General features: G+C 39.7%; 1 protein-coding gene across 1 annotated transcript in view; it reads left to right on the forward strand.

Annotated features, from left to right (window-relative positions):
• HAPLN1 (hyaluronan and proteoglycan link protein 1) overlaps positions 1–19,309 on the forward strand; it is a 128,788-nt gene that overhangs the window by 96,858 nt on the left and 12,621 nt on the right. The window contains exon 4 of the mRNA XM_075837585.1: positions 17,643–17,945. Coding sequence (XP_075693700.1) covers positions 17,643–17,945 — 303 coding nt within the window. The remainder of the gene's footprint in view (positions 1–17,642; positions 17,946–19,309) is intronic.

Below are 19,309 nucleotides of genomic sequence, written 5' to 3' on the forward strand. Positions count from 1 at the left end.
AGGGCGAAACATTTAAGTTGAGGTAATAGCAGGCACAGAAGCTCCCGATGTCACAAAGTCAAACCATGTGGACCAATGACTTGTAAATTTGCCTACAGAATTAAGCCGAATCGCCACCATTTTTTCCATGGTATAGTCAAAATTAACCAGATTAATCAGCTCTGCTACCGTCAGGGGAACATGGGATTTCCATGTTCGAGCTATGAGTAATCTAGCTGCAAAAATTATATGACCTACTAAATAACGTAAATCCTGTGGAATTTCGCAAAAGACCAATTAACCAAAGGGCTAGGGCCGGGGACAAGGAAACATTGAAATTAAAGGGGTTTTCCAATCCTTTTTTTTTTTTTTTTAAATCAATGCAATGTTCCTCTATTAATATATTAGTGCACTCTGACTATCTTTTTCTTGATAATAAATGGTTTTAGTAACACTACTCCCTATTGTTTACCTTGAGAGGTTTGTTTTGCTCAGTAAGTTCATTCCTCTTCTCTTCCTGTGTTTCTCCTCCCTGCATGCACTGCTCTAGTCCCAGCATGCAATGTGCATGCAGCAGTGCACTTGCTCCGCCTACTACACCCAGCTCTACTAACTTCTGCAATCTCAGTCTTCATTTTGGTGCTCTCATTCTATGGGTATGTTCACACGGCCTATTTACGGACGTAATTCGGGCGTTTTTGCCCCGAATTACGTCTGAAAATAGCGCCTCAATAGCGCTGACAAACATCTGCCCATTGAAAGCAATGGGCAGACGTTTGTCTGTTCACACGAGGCGTATATTTACGCGCCGCTGTCAAATGACGGCGCGTAAATAGACGCCCGCGTAGAAGAAGTGACCTGTCACTTCTTTGGCCGTAATTGGAGCCGCTATTCATTGACTCCAATGAATAGCAGCGCTAATTACGGCCGTAATTGATGCGGCGTTCAAGCGCCTGCACATGCCGGTACGGCTGAATTTACGGGGATGTTTTCAGGCTGAAACATCCCCGTAATTTCAGCCGTTACGGACCCCCGCCGTGTGAACATACCCTATTACTGATAGCACAAGCTGAAATCACTGGATATCTGCGTTTTTAACCTCTTAACGCCGAAGGGCGGATATATCAGTCCTCTGCAGCTGCTAGTTCGCGCAGGAGGACGGATATATCCGTCCTGTGATGGCGTGGGTACTGCCAGTGTACCCACGCGATCAGTGGCAGGAGCACGGCTGTTATACACAGCCTGGCTCCTACTGCAACTGCGGGAATCGAAGCGCTCTCCGATTTCGGCAGTTTAACCCATTAAATGCCGCTGTCAATAGTGACAGCGGCATCTAATGTGTTTGACAGAGGGAGGGAGCTCTCTCTGTCCCCCCATCGGCGCCCCCGCAAAGAAATCGCGGGTCGCCGTCGGGTTTCCATGGCAGCGGGGGTCTAACAAAGACCCCCAGGTCTGTCTTCAGCATCTGCCTGTTAGGCGATGCCGGAGGCATGACATAACAGGTTGCCTGTCAGTTTTACACTGACAGGCAATAATGCTTCGTATACTAAGTATACCAAAGCATTATATATGCGATCGGCACATCGCATAGTGAAGTCCCATGGTGGGACTAAAAAAAAAAATGTCAATCCGTTAAATAAAGTTGGTGAAAAAATAAAATAAAAATTACAGTGAAAATCAAATAAAACTACTTTTTTTGCCCAAAAAGTGTTTTTTTTTAGTAAAAGTGTCAAAACAAATCACACACACACATATATGGTATCCCCGCGATCGTAACAACTTGAACAATAAAATTAACACATTAATTAAACCGCCGGATGAACGGCGTCTAAAAAAACAACGGCAAAATTTGCTTTTTTCTCCCATTCCCCCCATAAAAAATTAAATAAAAATTAATCTAAGTCCTATGTACCCCAAAATAGTACTAATGAAAACTACACATTGTCCCGCAAAAATCAAGCCCACGTACGGCCACATAGACGGAAAAATAAAAACGTTACGGCTCTTGGAATGCGGCGATGCAAAAACAAGTAATTTTTTTCTAAAATGCTTTTTATTGTGCAAACGTAGGAAAACATATAAAACCCTTACATATTTGGTATCCCCGTAACCGTGCCGAGCCATAGAATAAAGTTAACATGTTATTTACGCTGCATAGTAAACGGCGTAAATTTATAACGTGAAAATCAATGCTGGAATAGCTGCTTATTTTCAATACTCTCCTAAACTAAAGTTAATAAAAGTTAATCAATATATTATAAGCATCTAAAAATTGTACAATTACAAAATACATCTCGTCCCGCAAAAAACAAGCCCTTATACGGCTATGTCGACGGAATAAAAAAAAAGTTACGACTCTTGGAATGCGACAGTGAAAAAACAAAAAATAATCCTTGGTCATTAACGTGCAAAATGGCCCGGTCATTAAGGGGTTAAACGGTTTGAAGAGGTCTTCTGGTACCAAAACAGTGGAAACCCCCAAAAGGTGACCCCATTTTGGAAACTAGACCCCTTGAGGAATTCATTGTAGTTTTCTTGGGGTGCATGCGGCTTTTTGATCAGTTTTTATTCTATTTTTAAGTGGCGCGGTGACTAAAAAAACAGCAATTCTACTATTGTTTTTTTATTCTATTTTTGTTACAGCGTTCACCGTGCGCTATAAATGACATATTCTCTAAATTCTGAGGGGCGATACGATTAGGGCTCATTTACACGAGCGTGTTATACGTCCGTGCAACGCGCGTCGCAGGGACCTATGTTAGTCTATGGGGCCGTGCAGCCAGGTGCGTGATTTTTACGCAGCGTATGTCCGCTGCGTGAAACGCACGACGTCCTATATTTGTGCGCTGTTCGCACATCACGCACCCATTGAAGTCAATGGGTGTGTGAAAACCACGCATGTCGCACGGAAGCAATTCCGTGGGACGCGCGTGATTCGCGCAACAGCACTGTAAAGGATGAATGAAAACAGAAAAGCACCACGTGCTTTTCTGTTTACAAACATCCAAACGGAGTGTCATAATGATGGCGGCTGCGCGAAAAGCACGCAGCCGCGCATCATAAAGGGCTGACACACGGAGCTGTTAAGTGCCTTTTGCGCACGCAAAACACCGCGCTTTTTGCTTGCACAAAACGCACACGCTCGTGTAAACCCGGCCATTCGGTGACACCAGATGTTTATAGTTTTTTTTTATGTCTTATGGCGTTTGCACAATAAAATAAGTTTTGTAAAAAATCATTCACTTTTTGTGTTACCTTATTCTAAGAGCCAGAACTTTATAATTTTTCCATCAATAAAGCCATGCGAGGACTTATTTTTTGCGTAACGAACTGTAGTTTCGATCAGGACCATTTTTAGGTACATGCGACTTTTTGATCTATTTTTAATAAATTTTTTGGGAGGTGAAGTGACCAAACAATTGTGATTCTGGTATGGTTTATTATTATTTTCTTTTACGGCGTTCACCGCGCGGGATAAATAACGAAATAATTTTGTAATTCAGGCCGTTACGGACGCGGCGATACCAATTATGTATGGTTTATTTATTTATATATTTTTATTAATAAAAAAGGACTGATAAGGGAAAAAAAGGGGATTTTTTTTAACTTTTATTTTCTTATTTTTACACATCTTTTTTTTTTTACTTTATTACTTTGTCTCACAAGGGGACTTGAGGGCAGGAGGCCCTGATCGCTATTCTAATACACTGCACTACATGCGTAGTGCAGTGTATTAGAACTGTCAGCTATTCACTGACAGCAAGCATAGTGGGTCCTGACTTTGTCAGGACCCATTAGGCTTCCGTCGATGGCATAGCCGGACGCCATTGTTTGGTGTCCGGTTGCCATAGTAACCATCGCCGGCCGCTATCGTGTAGCAGGCCGGCGATGGTAACTTAACCCCTAAAAAGCCGCGATCTCTATTGAACGCGGCTTTTAAGGGGTTAGACAGCGGGGACACAGCGATCGGTCCCCGATGTAGGAGCTGCGGCAGCTGCTGTACGAGACAGCAGCTGTCACAGCTCCTGCACCTGTCGGGAAGACGGCCGAAACGGCCGTTATTCCCGCAACTTCATATTCCGTCGCTAATTTATAAGGGGTTACACATGTAATCTAAATCAAGACCTAAAATCTGATGCTAAAACTTTATACTGACCTCACTGGGGATGAATAAATATTTATTCCACTAGGACACTAACGCTACATACCTTCAACCTTGCGCATGCGCAGTGTAATATACACGGCCGCTGAAGACGCAGCCACATAGTTTCACAGAGCATGCGCGGTGGAGTGTGTTAACCACGCATGCTCTAATGAGATAAAGAAGCACGTGGTACGGTTACGTCATTTTTGACGTAACCGTACAGTGTGAAAGCCGGAAACCGGAAGCAAGGCAGAAGACCAAATGGACGGGTCTGCACAGGAAGTGCAGATTTTGCATTACTAAGGGGGCGGTGACAGAGGAGGATATACGACGCTACAGCCATCTGATGAAACGTAAGTACATTGTAAAGTTATATATTTTTCATTGTTTTATTTAAATAAATGTAATTTTTTAGTTCCGGAAAACCCCTTTAATTACTTTGCCAATAAAAGCAAAGGTGGCTGTCCAAAAGGATAATATTAACGGGCCATCCCACCAAACATGTAGGTAAGATCCTACTTTACCGCATCCCCTCCAACACAAGGGAGAGAATGATGGGTTAATTCTAGCAATTTGAGAGGGTGTTCTATACCATCTAAGTAAAATTTTATGAGCAGTTTCCCAATGACTAGCGCCTTTTGGGATTTTTTTAACCCAATGAATTGCAGAATACCAGTCTTGAAGAGAAATATCAAGGGCTAAATCTGTTTCCCATTTCTGAAAGTAGACCGGTTTTACCAATGTGTGAGGGTGTGTAACATTAGAGTAAAATAAAGAGATCCCCTTAAGCTTTGAATGTATATTGGTAAAGAATGTAAAGGCACTAGAGGGGAACATCGGGGTATCCAATCGTACAGACTGTAAGATATGTCGGATTTGCAAATATTTATAAAAATCCTGTTTGGGTAAATTGTGCTGTTGCATTAAAGTCTGAAATGAGAGTAGGAATGTGGAATCATAAAGGGAACCAATTTTAAGTATCCCCGCCTGCTCCCAACCATCAAAATTAAGATCAGGGGAATATGAACAAAGATAACAGAGTGGTAACTGGGTCAACTGTATACATTCTAATGTAGGTGTAGACACTGTAAGATATTTCCAGGCAGTGAGTGATGCTGTAATTGAAGGGATACACTTATGTATTACGTTGTGCCCGGGTTTGTCAAGTGACAAGAGAGAGATGAGAGGAAACCCAGTGGCCACTCTTTCAATTTCCACCCATCGAAGGTTATTATGGTCTATCCACCATTGCTTTAAATGAGTGAGAACTGTGGAATAATAATATTTTTTTACATCGGGAACTCCCATGCCACTGGATGCCCAAGATCTAACCATAGTAGTAAATCTTAATCGAGGTTTTCTCCCAGCCCAAATAAAATTTGTAAGGATTCTTTGGAGTTTGGCCAGGTAAATATTTGCAACTGGTATTACCACAGTACGGAATATATACAGTATAACAGGTAGAACCATAATTTTGACAATGGCTATCTTACCTGCCCAGGAAATCATGGGTTTAGAGAAACTATCCAATAGCTTGGTAACTTTGGGGAGTAAAGGTAAATCATTTTTGGTAAATAAAGCTGAGCTTGGGCTTGTGAGTGAGACACCCAGGTAAGTAATATGATTATCCTGCCATTTAAAAGGAAATGTATCTAGTAGTGCTGCTTTATCCCGCAGATTAACCTTTATATTTAAGATCTGAGATTTGGACGAGTTCACCTTGTAATAAGAAACCCTACCAAATTTAGAGATAGATTCCTGAATGGCAGGCAAGGAATTCAGGGTTTGGAAATTGACAGCAAAACATCGTCCGCATAAAGTCCAATTTTGTGGACTGAAGGGCCAACTTGAATACCAGTTATATCAGGGTTAGTGCGGATCAATTCTGCTAGCGGTTCCATAACCATAGCAAATATAATTGGGGACAAAGGGCATCCCTGTCTCGTCCCATTGCTAATTGTAAAGGAATCAGAGAGGAATCCCGAGGTTAGGACCCGACGGATTAGAGTATAATGCTAATATTGCTGACTTAATAAACCCTTTGAAGCCAAATTTATCCAAAATTCGAGACAAATATCCCTAGTGAACTCTATCGAATGCCTTCTCCGCATCCAAGGCGAGTAGCAAAGAAGGCACCCAAGAAATTTCCGCCCACCTGATGAGATTCATGAACCTACGTGTTCCATCTGGGGCCTGTCGACCAGCCACAAACCCCACTTGATCCGAGTCAATTAAATGGGGAATAATATGATAAAGTCTATCAGACAGGATCTTTGCATATATTTTAACGTCTGAATTCAAGAGGGAAATTGGACGAAAATTAGCCGGGTCGGTAGGTTCCTTCCCAGGTCTTGGGATAGTAACTATAGTAGCAGCCAACATTTCCTGAGGGAAGCTGCCACTATCAGCTGCTTTATTATATACTTCAAGGAGGTGTGAGGCTAAAATAGATCCATAGTATTTATAATAATTATTCGTGAAACCACCAGGGCCTGGTGCCTTAAATAGCTTCAGCGAAGAGATAGCTTTAGTAATTTCAGGGACAGTAAAGGGTGCTGTCAGAGTTTGTATGTGAGTTGAGTTTATCTGCGGCGATGACACTAAATCCAGGAATTCATTGATATCAGTCTCAGAGGGTTGCATTGTGGAGGGGCCCTGACCTATATTATATAAGGAATTGTAATAGGATTGGAATTGATTAGCAATCTGCCTAGGATCAATTATTTTAGTACCTTGGACATCTAAGAGATATGCTATCCGAGAACGTAAGGTCTGTTTAATTTTCTTAGCTAAGAGAGCGCCTGCTTTGTTGTTATGCACATAGGTTTGCATTTGTAGACGTTTAAGGAAAATGTCATGTTGGGAAGCCAATATACAGGGTGGGCCATTTATATGGATACACCTAAATAAAATGGGAATGGTTGGTGATATTAACTTCCTGTTTGTGGCACATTAGTATATGGGAGGGGGGAAACTTTTCAAGCTGGGTGTTGACCATGGCGGCCATTTTGAAGTCGGCCATTTTGTATCCAACTTTAGTTTTTTCAATGGGAAGAGGGTCATGTGACACATCAAACTTATCGAGAATTTCACAAGAAAAACAATAGTGTGCTTGGTTTTAACGTTACTTTATTCTTTCATGAGTTATTTACAAGTTTCTGACCACTTATAAAATGTGTTCAAAGTGCTGCCCATTGTGTTGGATTGTCAATGCAACCCTCTTCTCCCACTCTTCACACACTGATAGCAATACCGCAGAAGAAATGCCTCCCGATCTGACCCCCTTAGACTTTTATCTTTGGGGTCATCTGAAGGCAATTGTCTATGCTGTGAAGATACGAGATGTGCAGCAACTGAAACTACGGATACTGGAAGCCTGTGCTAGCATTTCTTCTGCGGTGTTGCTATCAGTGTGTGTGAAGAGTGGGAGAAGAGGGTTGCATTGACAATCCAACACAAAGGGCAGCACTTTGAACACATTTTATAAGTGGTCAGAAACTTGTAAATAGTCAAGTCCAGATCCGATAAGGTAGGAACAATGGTGAGGAATAGGCGTTTTAGATACAGCGAAAATTCAGAGGGCGGTATTTCCTCAGGGATGCCTCTAATTTTAATATTATTTCGTCGTGAACGATCTTCAGTTTCAATTGCTTTGGTCTTAAGCCATTTAACCTCTTCCTCTAAGACATTATGTGCATCCACAAGTTCATTGTGTGCTTTCGAAAAATCTTCCATTTTACATTCCATGTGATCAGTACGATCTCCCAACGCTTTGACATTGGATTGCAATTTCTGGACTAGAGAAGACACACTGCTGTTAATACAATTTTGCAGTAGAACCAACTTCTTTTTGAGAGTGTCCACTGTAATAGGAGCATCTGAGGAGGGAAACTGACTCAGGTCACATTGAGAATGCACAGCGGCATGAGATAATAGGACCTCGTCCACTTTTTGCCCCAGCCGGTCCTTTACTAAGTGGAGATGCCGTAGGCGGGAGGGGAGACCTTCTTTTGTGACCCTCTTTACCATCTGCTGAGTCAAGGGATTGTTCCCCCGAGTGTGTTTGATCAACATCCTGTTGTTGGAATAATTCTTGTGAAGGTGAAATAGGCCCCATAGTATGTGTAGGTGAGGTGGCTGACACAGAGACCTCATCCAATGGTTGGTTTGAATTTCCAAAGTATTCCGTAAGTTTCCGGGGAGCGACTTTACTTTTGCGTTTAGTCATGGTGCCTGTCACTTTAAGAATATTAAGCAAGTAAGTGTGACGTCAATGTAGATATGTATCGCAGCTTATGAAGTCACTTTGACCGTGTTACACCAACTTCGTGTTCGATGGCAAAGAAGTTAAAGACAGGGTGATGGTACTGTTATCACTTTTGACTGCTTTGCCTGTTTGTTCAGCAATTATTCCAATAAACTCTGCATCAGTATAAAACACCTAGTTTAGGATCACAAGTTTGTCCCAGTTGAGTAGAAAAAGTTTTTAATATCTTACTGAAACTTGTTCATACAGTGTAAGTCTATATAGAGCACATGTGTAGGTCCAGAATGAAATTTAGGCCAGTGCTTCACAGGCCACGCTAGGCCGCAGCAAGATGTCCCACAAATATGATGCAAAAGCAGGCTCTAAATTATTGTTGGGAGAATCTTTAACCCCTTAGTGACCAGCCCATTTTAGGCCCTAATGACCAAGCTATTTTATTCGTTTTTTATTCGCATTCAAAGAGCTATAACTTTTTTATTTTTTCGTCTACATAGCTGTATGAGGACTTGTTTTTTGCGGGATTAGTTGTACTTTTTAATAGCACCATTTTTGGGTACATATAATTTTTTTATTAACTTTTATTAACTTTTTTGGGGGGGATTATAAAAAAACTCTGAAATTCCGCCATTGTTCTATAAGTTTTTAAATTGACGCCGTTCACTGTGCGACGTAAATAACATGTTACCTTTATTCTATGGGTCGGTACGATTACGGCGATACCACATATGTAGAGGTTTTTTATGTTTTACGACTTTTGCACAATAAAAACACTTTTGAACTAAAAATTTTTGTTTTTGCATCGTTGCTTTCCAAGAGCCGTAAGTTTTTTATTTTTACATCAATGTAGTGATTTTTTGGGCTTGTTTTCTGCGGGACGAGACGTAGTTTTGATTGGTACTGTTTTGGGGTGCATGGGACTTATTGATTCATTTTTATTATGACTTTTTTGGGGGGCAATGGAAAAAAATTGCAATTTCGCCATTGTTTTTTGCGGTTTATTTTACGGTGTTCACCTTGCGGTTTAAATTACATATTAACTTTATTAATGGAGTCATTACGGTCGCGGCGATACCACATATGTGTACTTTTATTTATTTTTTTACACTTTTACTAAATAAAACCACTTTTTATGGAAAAAAATGGATTTATTTTTTTACTGTAATTTTTATTATTAATCTTTATTTCACATTTATTATTTATTTCACTAGTCCCACTAGGGGACTTTACTGTGCGATCTTGAGATCGCTGCTATAATGCTTTGGTATACTTCGTATACCAGAGCATTATTGCCTGTCAGTGTAAATCTGACAGGCAATCTGTTAGGACGTGCCTCCGGCGCATCCTAACAGGCATATGTCCAGGGCAGACCTGGGGGCTTTTATCAAGCCCCCGGCTGATATGACAACCCATCGGAGACCCGCGATTGCATTTGCGGGCCGCCGATGTGTGACAGAGGGAGCGCACTCCCTCTGTAAACAAAGTTAAATGCCGCGGTCGCTATTGACGGCGGCATTTTTAACGGGTTAAACGGCCGCGATCGAAGTAAACTTTGATCGCGGGCGTTGGAGCAGGAGCTCAGCTGTCATCAGACAGCTGAGCCCCAGCTCCAGCCTACACGGGAGACCCGTGCAGGACTTAGACTAGGCTCACGTGAAAAGGCGTCAGCCTAGCCTAAGGCCCCTTAGTGACGAACGTGACAAGGCGTATTGGTGGTCACTAAGGGGTTAATGATCCTAGGTGAAGGGAAGTCAATACATGAGGAAGGGGACGCCAGATGGAAGTGGATTACCTTTGTACTGCACAGCCTGGTGCATGCAGCCGCTCTGGTCTCCACTCTGAGTCCTCCCAAATACGAGCAGCGATCACCCCCTACAGCAGGGGAAAGTACCTGGCAAGGTACCTGAGGTCGATGGTGTACAGGAGAGGTAAAGGTGCTGTGTGCTGCTTAGAGCCAGTGATGCAGCAGGAGCAGTAGGTTCAGGCAGCCATTCACTTCAGCATCCAGGCTCTGCCCCCCATTGTGAGGTATTTTATATCAAATATATTCAAATTGCATAACAAAAAATCCATAATAGTGAGTTTTTTTCACGCCATTTAGGTATTTGCATTATATTCTATGGACTGGCGGATCTGTGAACAAGCGTTTAAACTGAAATGATTCACTTATTTTTAAAATTTATAGAATGGTTGATTATTTTATTTAAAGTGAATGCCAATATTTCAACACCATGTATTAACCAATCTATAAACAGTATGCAGTAAGCTCCTAAGCCCCCCTAGTGGTGATTGTAGGCATACATTATTTGAGCATTTAACACAATGGGGGGAATTTGTTTAACACTTTTTACTTTTTAATGTTGCTTTTTCATTTTTAAAGAGACTCTGTCACCACATTATAAGTGCCTATCTCCTACATAAGGAGATCGGCACTGTAATGTAGGTGACAGTAATGCTTTTTATTTAAAAAACCGATCTTTTTTCACAACGTTAGGAGCGATTTTGGTTTATGCTAATGAGCTTTCTTAATGCCCAAGAGGGCGTACTTTTACTTTCGACCAAGTGGTCGTTGTACAGAGGAGTGCATGACGCTGACCAATCGGCATCATGCACTCCTCTCCATTCATTTACACTGCACTAGCGATATAGTTATATCACTATGTGCAGCCACATACACAAGCCCTAACACTACCAGCCTGGACGTCATGTACACTCAGAATCCTGACACTTCTGAATCTTTTCTGTGAGATTCCAGCAACGGATACGAAATCTCGCGAGATTACGAGGTAAACGAGATTTCGTATCCGTTGCTGTAAATCTCACAGAAAAGATTCAGAAGTGTCAGGATTCTGAGTACACATGACGTCCAGGCTGGTAGTGATGTGTATTCATTATCAGGACACTGTAGTAATGTTAGGGCTTGTGTATGTGGCTGCACATAGTGATATAACTATATCGCTAGTGCAGTGTAAATGAATGGAGAGGAGTGCATGATGCCGATTGGTCAGCGTCATGCACTCCTCTATATAACGCCCACTTGGTCAAAAGTAAAAGTACGCCCACTTGGGCATTAAGAAAGCTCATTAGCATAAACCAAAATCGCTCCTAACGTTGTGAAAAAAGATCGTTTTTTTAAATAAAAAGCATTACTGTCACCTACATTACAGCGCCCATCTCCTTATATAGGAGATAGGGCACTTATAATGTGGTGACAGAGTCTCTTTAAGCTGCCTCCACAACCCAGCAAAATTACTATAATTTACACCAGAAAACTGGCGGAAAGTATAGCGCAAATCTATGCCAGCTTGTAGCTGACATCAATTTGATATTTTGGCATATGACCGGCCAGAGATGCGCTTACTTTATTAAGGGGTGTGAAAATCTTAATAAATTAGCCGCATCTTACTCTGGTGTTTTTTATATTATGACTGGCGTATGAAGTGCAAGTCTTAATAAATTCCCCCCTATGTGTATTTAGGGAATTTGAAGCTCTGTATCAGAAAAGTGGAGCTCCAACCTCTATAATGGGGCAGGATTATGAAATTAATTTTGAATCTATTCAGATTAAAACAACAAAATGATGTTTAAAGTCGGACATTCACTTAAAGTACCTCCAATCAGCATAGCAGCATTTGTTTTGCAGTGCTGGGTTTACCACAATTTGCTCTATACTTTATCACGTGACTCAATAGTCTGTTTTAGAATTTGTCAATTATTTTGAAAGACTGGGGACTGTTGAAACAAATTGTTGAATGTAGTCATTTATCATCAATTAACTGGAAAATAATAGGTAAAACAGGAACGGACCATTATCTCAAAGTTGAGATGGGTCAAGATGAAACAAATAACATTGGTTATGTTGATAAAAGGTTTATTTAATACTCTGTTAAGTGTTCTTAAATTGTAACATTCCCATGATAGCAATGTTAGATGGTAAATTGCTGAATAAATGTGAGGCTGATGTTCGCTCTGATTAAAACATTTTAATTTAGCTGGTTCACAGTTTATCATTAAATTGCCATTCTTTCTAGCAGCTAAGCGTGTCTCCAATTTATAAGTGTATCATGCTCATCTTGCTTTATCTCCTTATTTAGAGATTATCAAACAATCCTCTGAGTATAGTAAAGCAATTATATTTCAAGTCAATGTAATACGACCATCACAAGTTAAAAAGATATTTTTTGTGCACTGAGACCTTGTTTGATAGCATTTTCTGTATAGTTAAAGTGTCTGTCACCAAAAAGGTTTTTTTCTATGTCTTTGGAGCAATCATTATGGAATCCTATGATAAGTATATTTCTTCCAGTAACTTCAGGATCGTTCATATGAGCGCTCGTTCCCAATCATTGACCTGGGCAAAGATCAGCCGATCATTGACCCAGGGCAACGATCAGTCCATGAACGAGCAAACGCTCCTTCATCGGCTAATCGTATAGTTTATGCAGCACAAAATATTATCGTTGCCGGCAGCATATCTCCTGATGTAAACAGGGAAATGTGCTGCCGACATGATGGAAATGCATGGGGATGAGCGATCGTATTAATGATCGTTCATCTCCATACATAACCAAGCATTGCTCCTCGTGAAAGAAACAAACGAGCGCCAATCAGGGAGCTGTCTCGTTGATCAGCGCTCGTTTTTACGGCCCAAATTGCCTGGTGTAAAAAGACCCTTACACTGCAGCTGTCCTAAATTTTATCTCTATATCGTAACCTAATGGTGACTCATGAATAGTCATTAGGGGCTCCGCCCTTGTCATGCCCTCTTAGAATACAGGATATAGCAGCTGATTGGTCTTTAGACCCTTTAGATTTATTACTTCAAGTAAAGTTACAAAAAAAATGCAATAAATAGACACTAAGAAGGTATAAGAACACCCACATTCTGAATGTCCACAAGGGAATATAATATAAAGTAATACGGATTACACTTTAAAATTCGATGACAGATACATTTGCATTATGGACTAGAGAAAGCCAAATCTTTTAGGCACAGCCATGTAACCATTTATCAACATAAAATATTCATTATAAGTTATATTGGCCAAACAAACTACCTACTAGCATTGGAAGTAACAGTATCATTCTAATCTGGCAAACGCTAATACTGATAAACACCAAGGCCTCATGCACACGATCGTAGCCATGTGCACGGCCATGATTTTCGGGTATGCCGGCCGCGGAGTTTCACCCGCAAGCCTCCCGCTAATCGCGGGCCGTGCACATGGCCGCATCCGTTATTTTCTATGAGCCTGGACCGCAGAACATGGCCGTAATAAGACATGTCTGTTCTTTCTGCGGTCCGGGCTCCTGGGCCATGCACGGACTGTGGAAATCACGGTCGTGTGCATGGCCCATAGAAATTAATGAGGCTGCAATTCTCCCGTGGATTTTCGGGGGGATTGCGGCCACAAAAGCACGTTCGTGTGCATGGGGCCTAAGGCATGTACAGAGCATGTCCAAGTCGTGTCTGCAAGGAATTTTGAGGCAGATTTTTCTGCCTACAAAAAACTCTGTGTGAACATACACTAAGGGGCGTGCCGGGTCCGCAATATCGGACCAGAAAAGGACATGCTGTGAGTTTCTTGCGATGAACACACACTACTTTAAAAAAAAAAGAAGATGAGTGAATAGCACCATTGACTTGTATGGATCAGTGTGCTGTCCATTATTAAAACGGCAGCACACTGATGAGAAATACGCTTCTGTGAATAAGGCTTTATAGTGTCTTTAGATTTTTGAATGCTGACCGCTTGAATATAGCACTCTAATGTAATTTTCTACCTTTACCTTTTCTTTTATTGATGTATTATCCTCATGAACAGTTTTGGTGAGCTTTAGAGATCTAGGCTCCGTTCACACTGCGTTTTTTTGGCATTTATTTTCGCATGGAAACTGCATTGGAATCAACGCCAAATACAGGCCACAAATCTCTCTACATTGGTTTTTAAAGACAGAGGCATTTTTTTTCCCGCACAGTTTTTGACCGCTTGCAGAAAAAAACGTCATGCTCTATCTTGGAGCAGTTTCCGACTCTAAACCTCCATCTAAATCAATAGGAGGCAGAAAAAAAATGTGTCATTTGTTTGAAGTGTTTTTTGACGCGGGTTTAAACCACAAACTGCCTGCATTTTTTGCACTTGCTTAATAAAAAAAATGCCTAAAAAATACTTAAAAAACACCTAAAAAGTGACAAAAGAGCAAAAAAAAAATCCTGCTATTTCAGAATCTGCCTCAATAATCTGAAGGAACTGGCAAAAACTCTGTCTAAACATACTCTTGTAGTTTCAAAAAAGAGAATTTTTTCCTCAGCACATCCACAAAATATGGTATAAAAAAGTGCTTTGTTTAGTGATCTTTAAAAAGCCCATGAAGGACACAGGTAAAGCGTGTCACGGCTTACGCGTTTGGAACAGAAGGATTCTTACTCATAGCATACGTGACAGATTCAATACATGTGTTTTAAACTCACAGTTAGCCAAACCTGACACATTCAATTAAAAACAGTTGTACACACCATTCTCTGAAAAGAAACAGATTTCACATATGACAAAATCAAAAAAATATATACAAAGAGTACTCTATGTTCTAATAGAATAAAAGCACAACTAGATATGTCCTGAGAAATATCCTTAAAATGGAGAATGTGTCGGAAAACATACTTCCCATAGAGTGTAAATGGATTATTGTGCATGTTTAGGCGCTAAGTGTACATAAACCAAACATACACATGTTAGATGGAATTTTTCAAGGCAATAGGTCTGTTTTTCGTTTGGAAATAAATGTTTTAAAAAAAAAGTATTATGACATAGATCAAGAATTGAACATGGAAGACATAATAGATAACTTATTATGTGATTTTGGACACTGATTGTACGCAGACAAAGCATAAATATGCTATACAAAAATGTATCAGGTGATAAGAGTATTTTTGAACAGAAACCCTCAGAATGCTGTATAGTTTCTAGAAAGCATATATCGATTTTTCCAGATTAAATTGTTTTATTATTAAAAGGTACCATTAAAGATTAGTCATTAGAAATTATAAAACGGGTGGATATCCCTTTCAGAGACAACTTTAATAGTTAATATTGGTATAGAAGATCTCCTCTCCAATTTAACCCCTTGGGGTAACGGGTCTCAATTCGGAGAATCCAATAGGCTTCCCTGTTAAAGAGATGTCTCTTCCAGTCTCCGCCCCCACCCCACCCCCCCCCCGACAGGTTTTCCCACTAGCTCAATACTATGGAACCTGAAAAATTCAAGGGAACTATTATGTCTATCAATAAAGTGTTTGGCCTCCCCAGACGTTTTTGAGGAATTTTTTGTAAGATCTGATATATGCTCCACTATACGTGTCTTTAGTTGTCTAGTTGTACATCCTATATAATTTAGGTTGCACAAAACACATGTACTCATATAGACCACATGGTGTGTGTCACAATTAATGAAAGAATCAATTTTTTGTGTTTTATTATTAGGCAAATTAAATTCTCTGATCCTCGCGTTATATTTACATACATTACATCTATTACCACCACATTTGAAAAAACTCTTTTGGGATAACCATATTTTACTGGTGATATTGGATGAAAAAAGGCTTGGTGAAAGAATATCACCTAAACTTTTGCCTTTTTTAGCTACATATTTACAGCCTTGTTTTATAATCTGAGACTGAGTATTATCCTGGTTTAGCATTGGAATATACTTCTTCATGGCCGTGGAGAAAACTATGGGGGATGTGACTGGGGAAATAATTTTTCCACTGTTTTCCAGAAGAGACCGTTGTGATTTGTTTTTAACGTAATTCCGGCCTTTTTTCCCACATCCACTTCTTATAGCCTCTGTGTGAGAGTCTCTTTTCTATGTCTTTACATTGTGTAGTAAGAGACAAATCATCAGAGCAAGCTTTTCTTGCTCTGATTAATTCTCCCCGCAGTATCCATTTGACAGTGTGAATGGGGTGACAACTGGATGCGTGTAGAATGGTGTTGCCTGCCATAGGTTTGCGATATATAGAGGTAGATACACATTTTCCTTCAGTGTCCCCAGTTAGAAGTAAATCCAGAAACAGAGTTTGAGAGTTAGATATATTAAAGGTAAATTTTAAACTTAAGGTATTGACATTAATATGTGTATGTTTGGTTTATGTACACTCAGTGCCTAAACATGACCAATAATCCATTTAGACTCTATGGGAAGTATGTTTTCCGACACATTCTCCATTTGAGGATATTTCTCAGGACATATCTAGTTGTTGTGCTTATTCTAGTAGAGCATAAAATACTCTTTGTATATATTTTTTGAAAAGTAAGCTCATTGTAGGTTTCTAGAAGCACATACATATATTGTGTGATTTTATCATATGTGAAATCTGTTTCTTTTCAAGAATGGTGTGTACAACTGTTTTTAATTGAATGTGTCAGGATTGGCTAACTGTGATTTTAAAACACATGTATCGAATCTGTTACGTATGCTATGAGTAAGAACACTTCTGTTCAAAACGCGCAAGCTGTGACACGCCTTACCTGTGTCCTTCATAGACTTTATAAATATGACTAAATAAAGCTCTTTTTTATACCATATTTTGTGGATGTGCTGAGGAAGAACTTCTCTTTTTTGAAATATCGAATTTCTTGCCTGCCTACAAGCCCCCCTTCCAATTGCACTCCATTGAGGAACTACAGATTTCAGAACGAATTCTGGGTGAGCACATTTGTGGCTTTTTTGCTGCTGTTTTTTTTTTTTTTCTTCATTCTTATACTCTAGTAGTATCTGTAATGACACCGGGAGTTCAGAAGTGTCAATGCTGTGAATCTGTCAGCCATTAATTGCTGACCTTTCAAAACAAAAAAAATGGCCAAAGGTTTTATTTCATATTGAAGTTAGAGGCACTCCTTTCTAAATCCTGACCTTTTATATTGTGTGTGACATTTCAGTTCACTCATCTATATAAACATCTGACAGATACAACAGTTCAACGCTATGATGAAATTCTGAATGTGAATCTGTAATATAATTTTACATGTATGCTGACATTTTGATTTTCATTTTTCAAGCACGCAAGCAAACAGTAGATATGGTCATTTAGGTTTCATAAAAATAAACTGTTTTGGCAATTGATTGGAATAAGTATGAGATTGACTAGCCAGTTATATAATAGGTTTCTTATATATACTGGCAACCACTGGTAAACTTTTTATAAAGTGAACGTTAAACCTTTGTTTTTAATATACTTTTTCATTTGTATTTCAGGTATTGTATATCCATACTTTCCACGTTTGGGCCGCTACAATTTCAATTTCCATGAAGCCCAAAAAGCCTGTCAAGACCAGGATTCTATAATTGCTTCCTTTGATCAACTATATGATGCATGGAGGTCAGGACTTGATTGGTGTAATGCAGGCTGGTTAAGTGATGGATCCGTTCAATACCCAATTACCAATCCTAGAGAACAATGTGGGGGCAAAAACACTGTTCCTGGAGTTCGAAACTATGGATATAGGGACAAAGACAAAGGCCGATATGATGTATTTTGCTTCACATCTAACTTCAAAGGTAATAAAATTGTGTCAATTCTAGTTGTGTAGCTGTTTACTAGTGCAAAACTATACATAAGAAGCTATTCTGAGGGTATACCAGGCTGGATGTCCACAAGGATAACTAGGCGCTCATTTGGTGGTAGACCCAAAAATTAGGGCGAGGTTATTTATGAGGATTCTGAGTCCAACATTTAGGCTACAGATCACACAGGGTTTATGTTGCCAATGAAAGTGCTGCCTGTCAAAGCTAAAGTGTCACTCTAGTTTTACTAAAATTTATACATGTCACAATAACATGTCAGATGTTATGATCGGTGGAGGTCTCAGAACCCAGATCCCTACCGATGAAACTTCTGTCATGTCACTATGACATGGGACGTTTTGTGAAATAATAAGTACCTTTTAAACCATTGTAATGTGAAATATTCAATAAAATGATCAATATTTACAACACCACCCTTTTTTGTAATATCCTTTGGAGCCACAATAACTAGCCTATTAGGGGCCAGCACTTATAACAATTCCCAAAAATATAGCCATTACAAAGGGAGTGATTCCGGTAGGTGTGGAGGGCATTGTGGTGATTTGGATATCGACATCTGCCCTCGCTATTTGCAGGATTTCCTACTGCTGATATCCTTTATTACCCAAATCTCTCCAGATGACTTGGCATTAGAGTTTGATAATAAAGTAAGTCAGAAATGATCCTCATAAAAATGGCAATAGATTTGCTTTGGAATTGCCTAGCAGAAGAAATGTTTAGCAGAGGTCTTCATCCAGAGTACGGTTTATGGGAGTCTATGTTGTGGAATACTTGTTTGTAACAGTTTGTTTCTCATAGCTGCAAAAATTATTGTAAAAATATTATTCTATTTACTAAGACTTAGAATTGCAATACATAGGCAGATGTCTCACATACACTATAGTTCAATGAGATAAATGTCTACCCCCTCCCCCATATCTAACCCATGACGGAAATGTAGTCACATTTCAGACATGTTGGAAAGCTTTCTACTATAGCGAGGGTCCTAAATAATTTAATTACATACAAATTATGTCCTCTAATCCATGTGCAGGGCTGGATTAAATGTTGGTGGGGGCTTCTGGGCAAAATAACTCTTATTTATATGATAATGTTGCTGGAGTCTTTTTACTTTTTTTTTTATATACACAGTGGTATAATATCAGTGACACAGGGATCACAGTATAGCAAAAAATCACTGGGCCAAGTTGGTGCTGTTGTGGATGGCCCCCTGTTCCCTGAATTCAGGATGTAGCTAGTAATTGAAACAAAATTAATGCATAATATTATGGAAGTATTATATCAATTAATAAACTTTTTTTTTTATTGATAACGTTCAATTATTAAAATTATTTTAA

Source organism: Rhinoderma darwinii, chromosome 1 (genome assembly GCF_050947455.1).
Source record: "Rhinoderma darwinii isolate aRhiDar2 chromosome 1, aRhiDar2.hap1, whole genome shotgun sequence".
Taxonomy (NCBI): domain Eukaryota; kingdom Metazoa; phylum Chordata; class Amphibia; order Anura; family Rhinodermatidae; genus Rhinoderma; species Rhinoderma darwinii.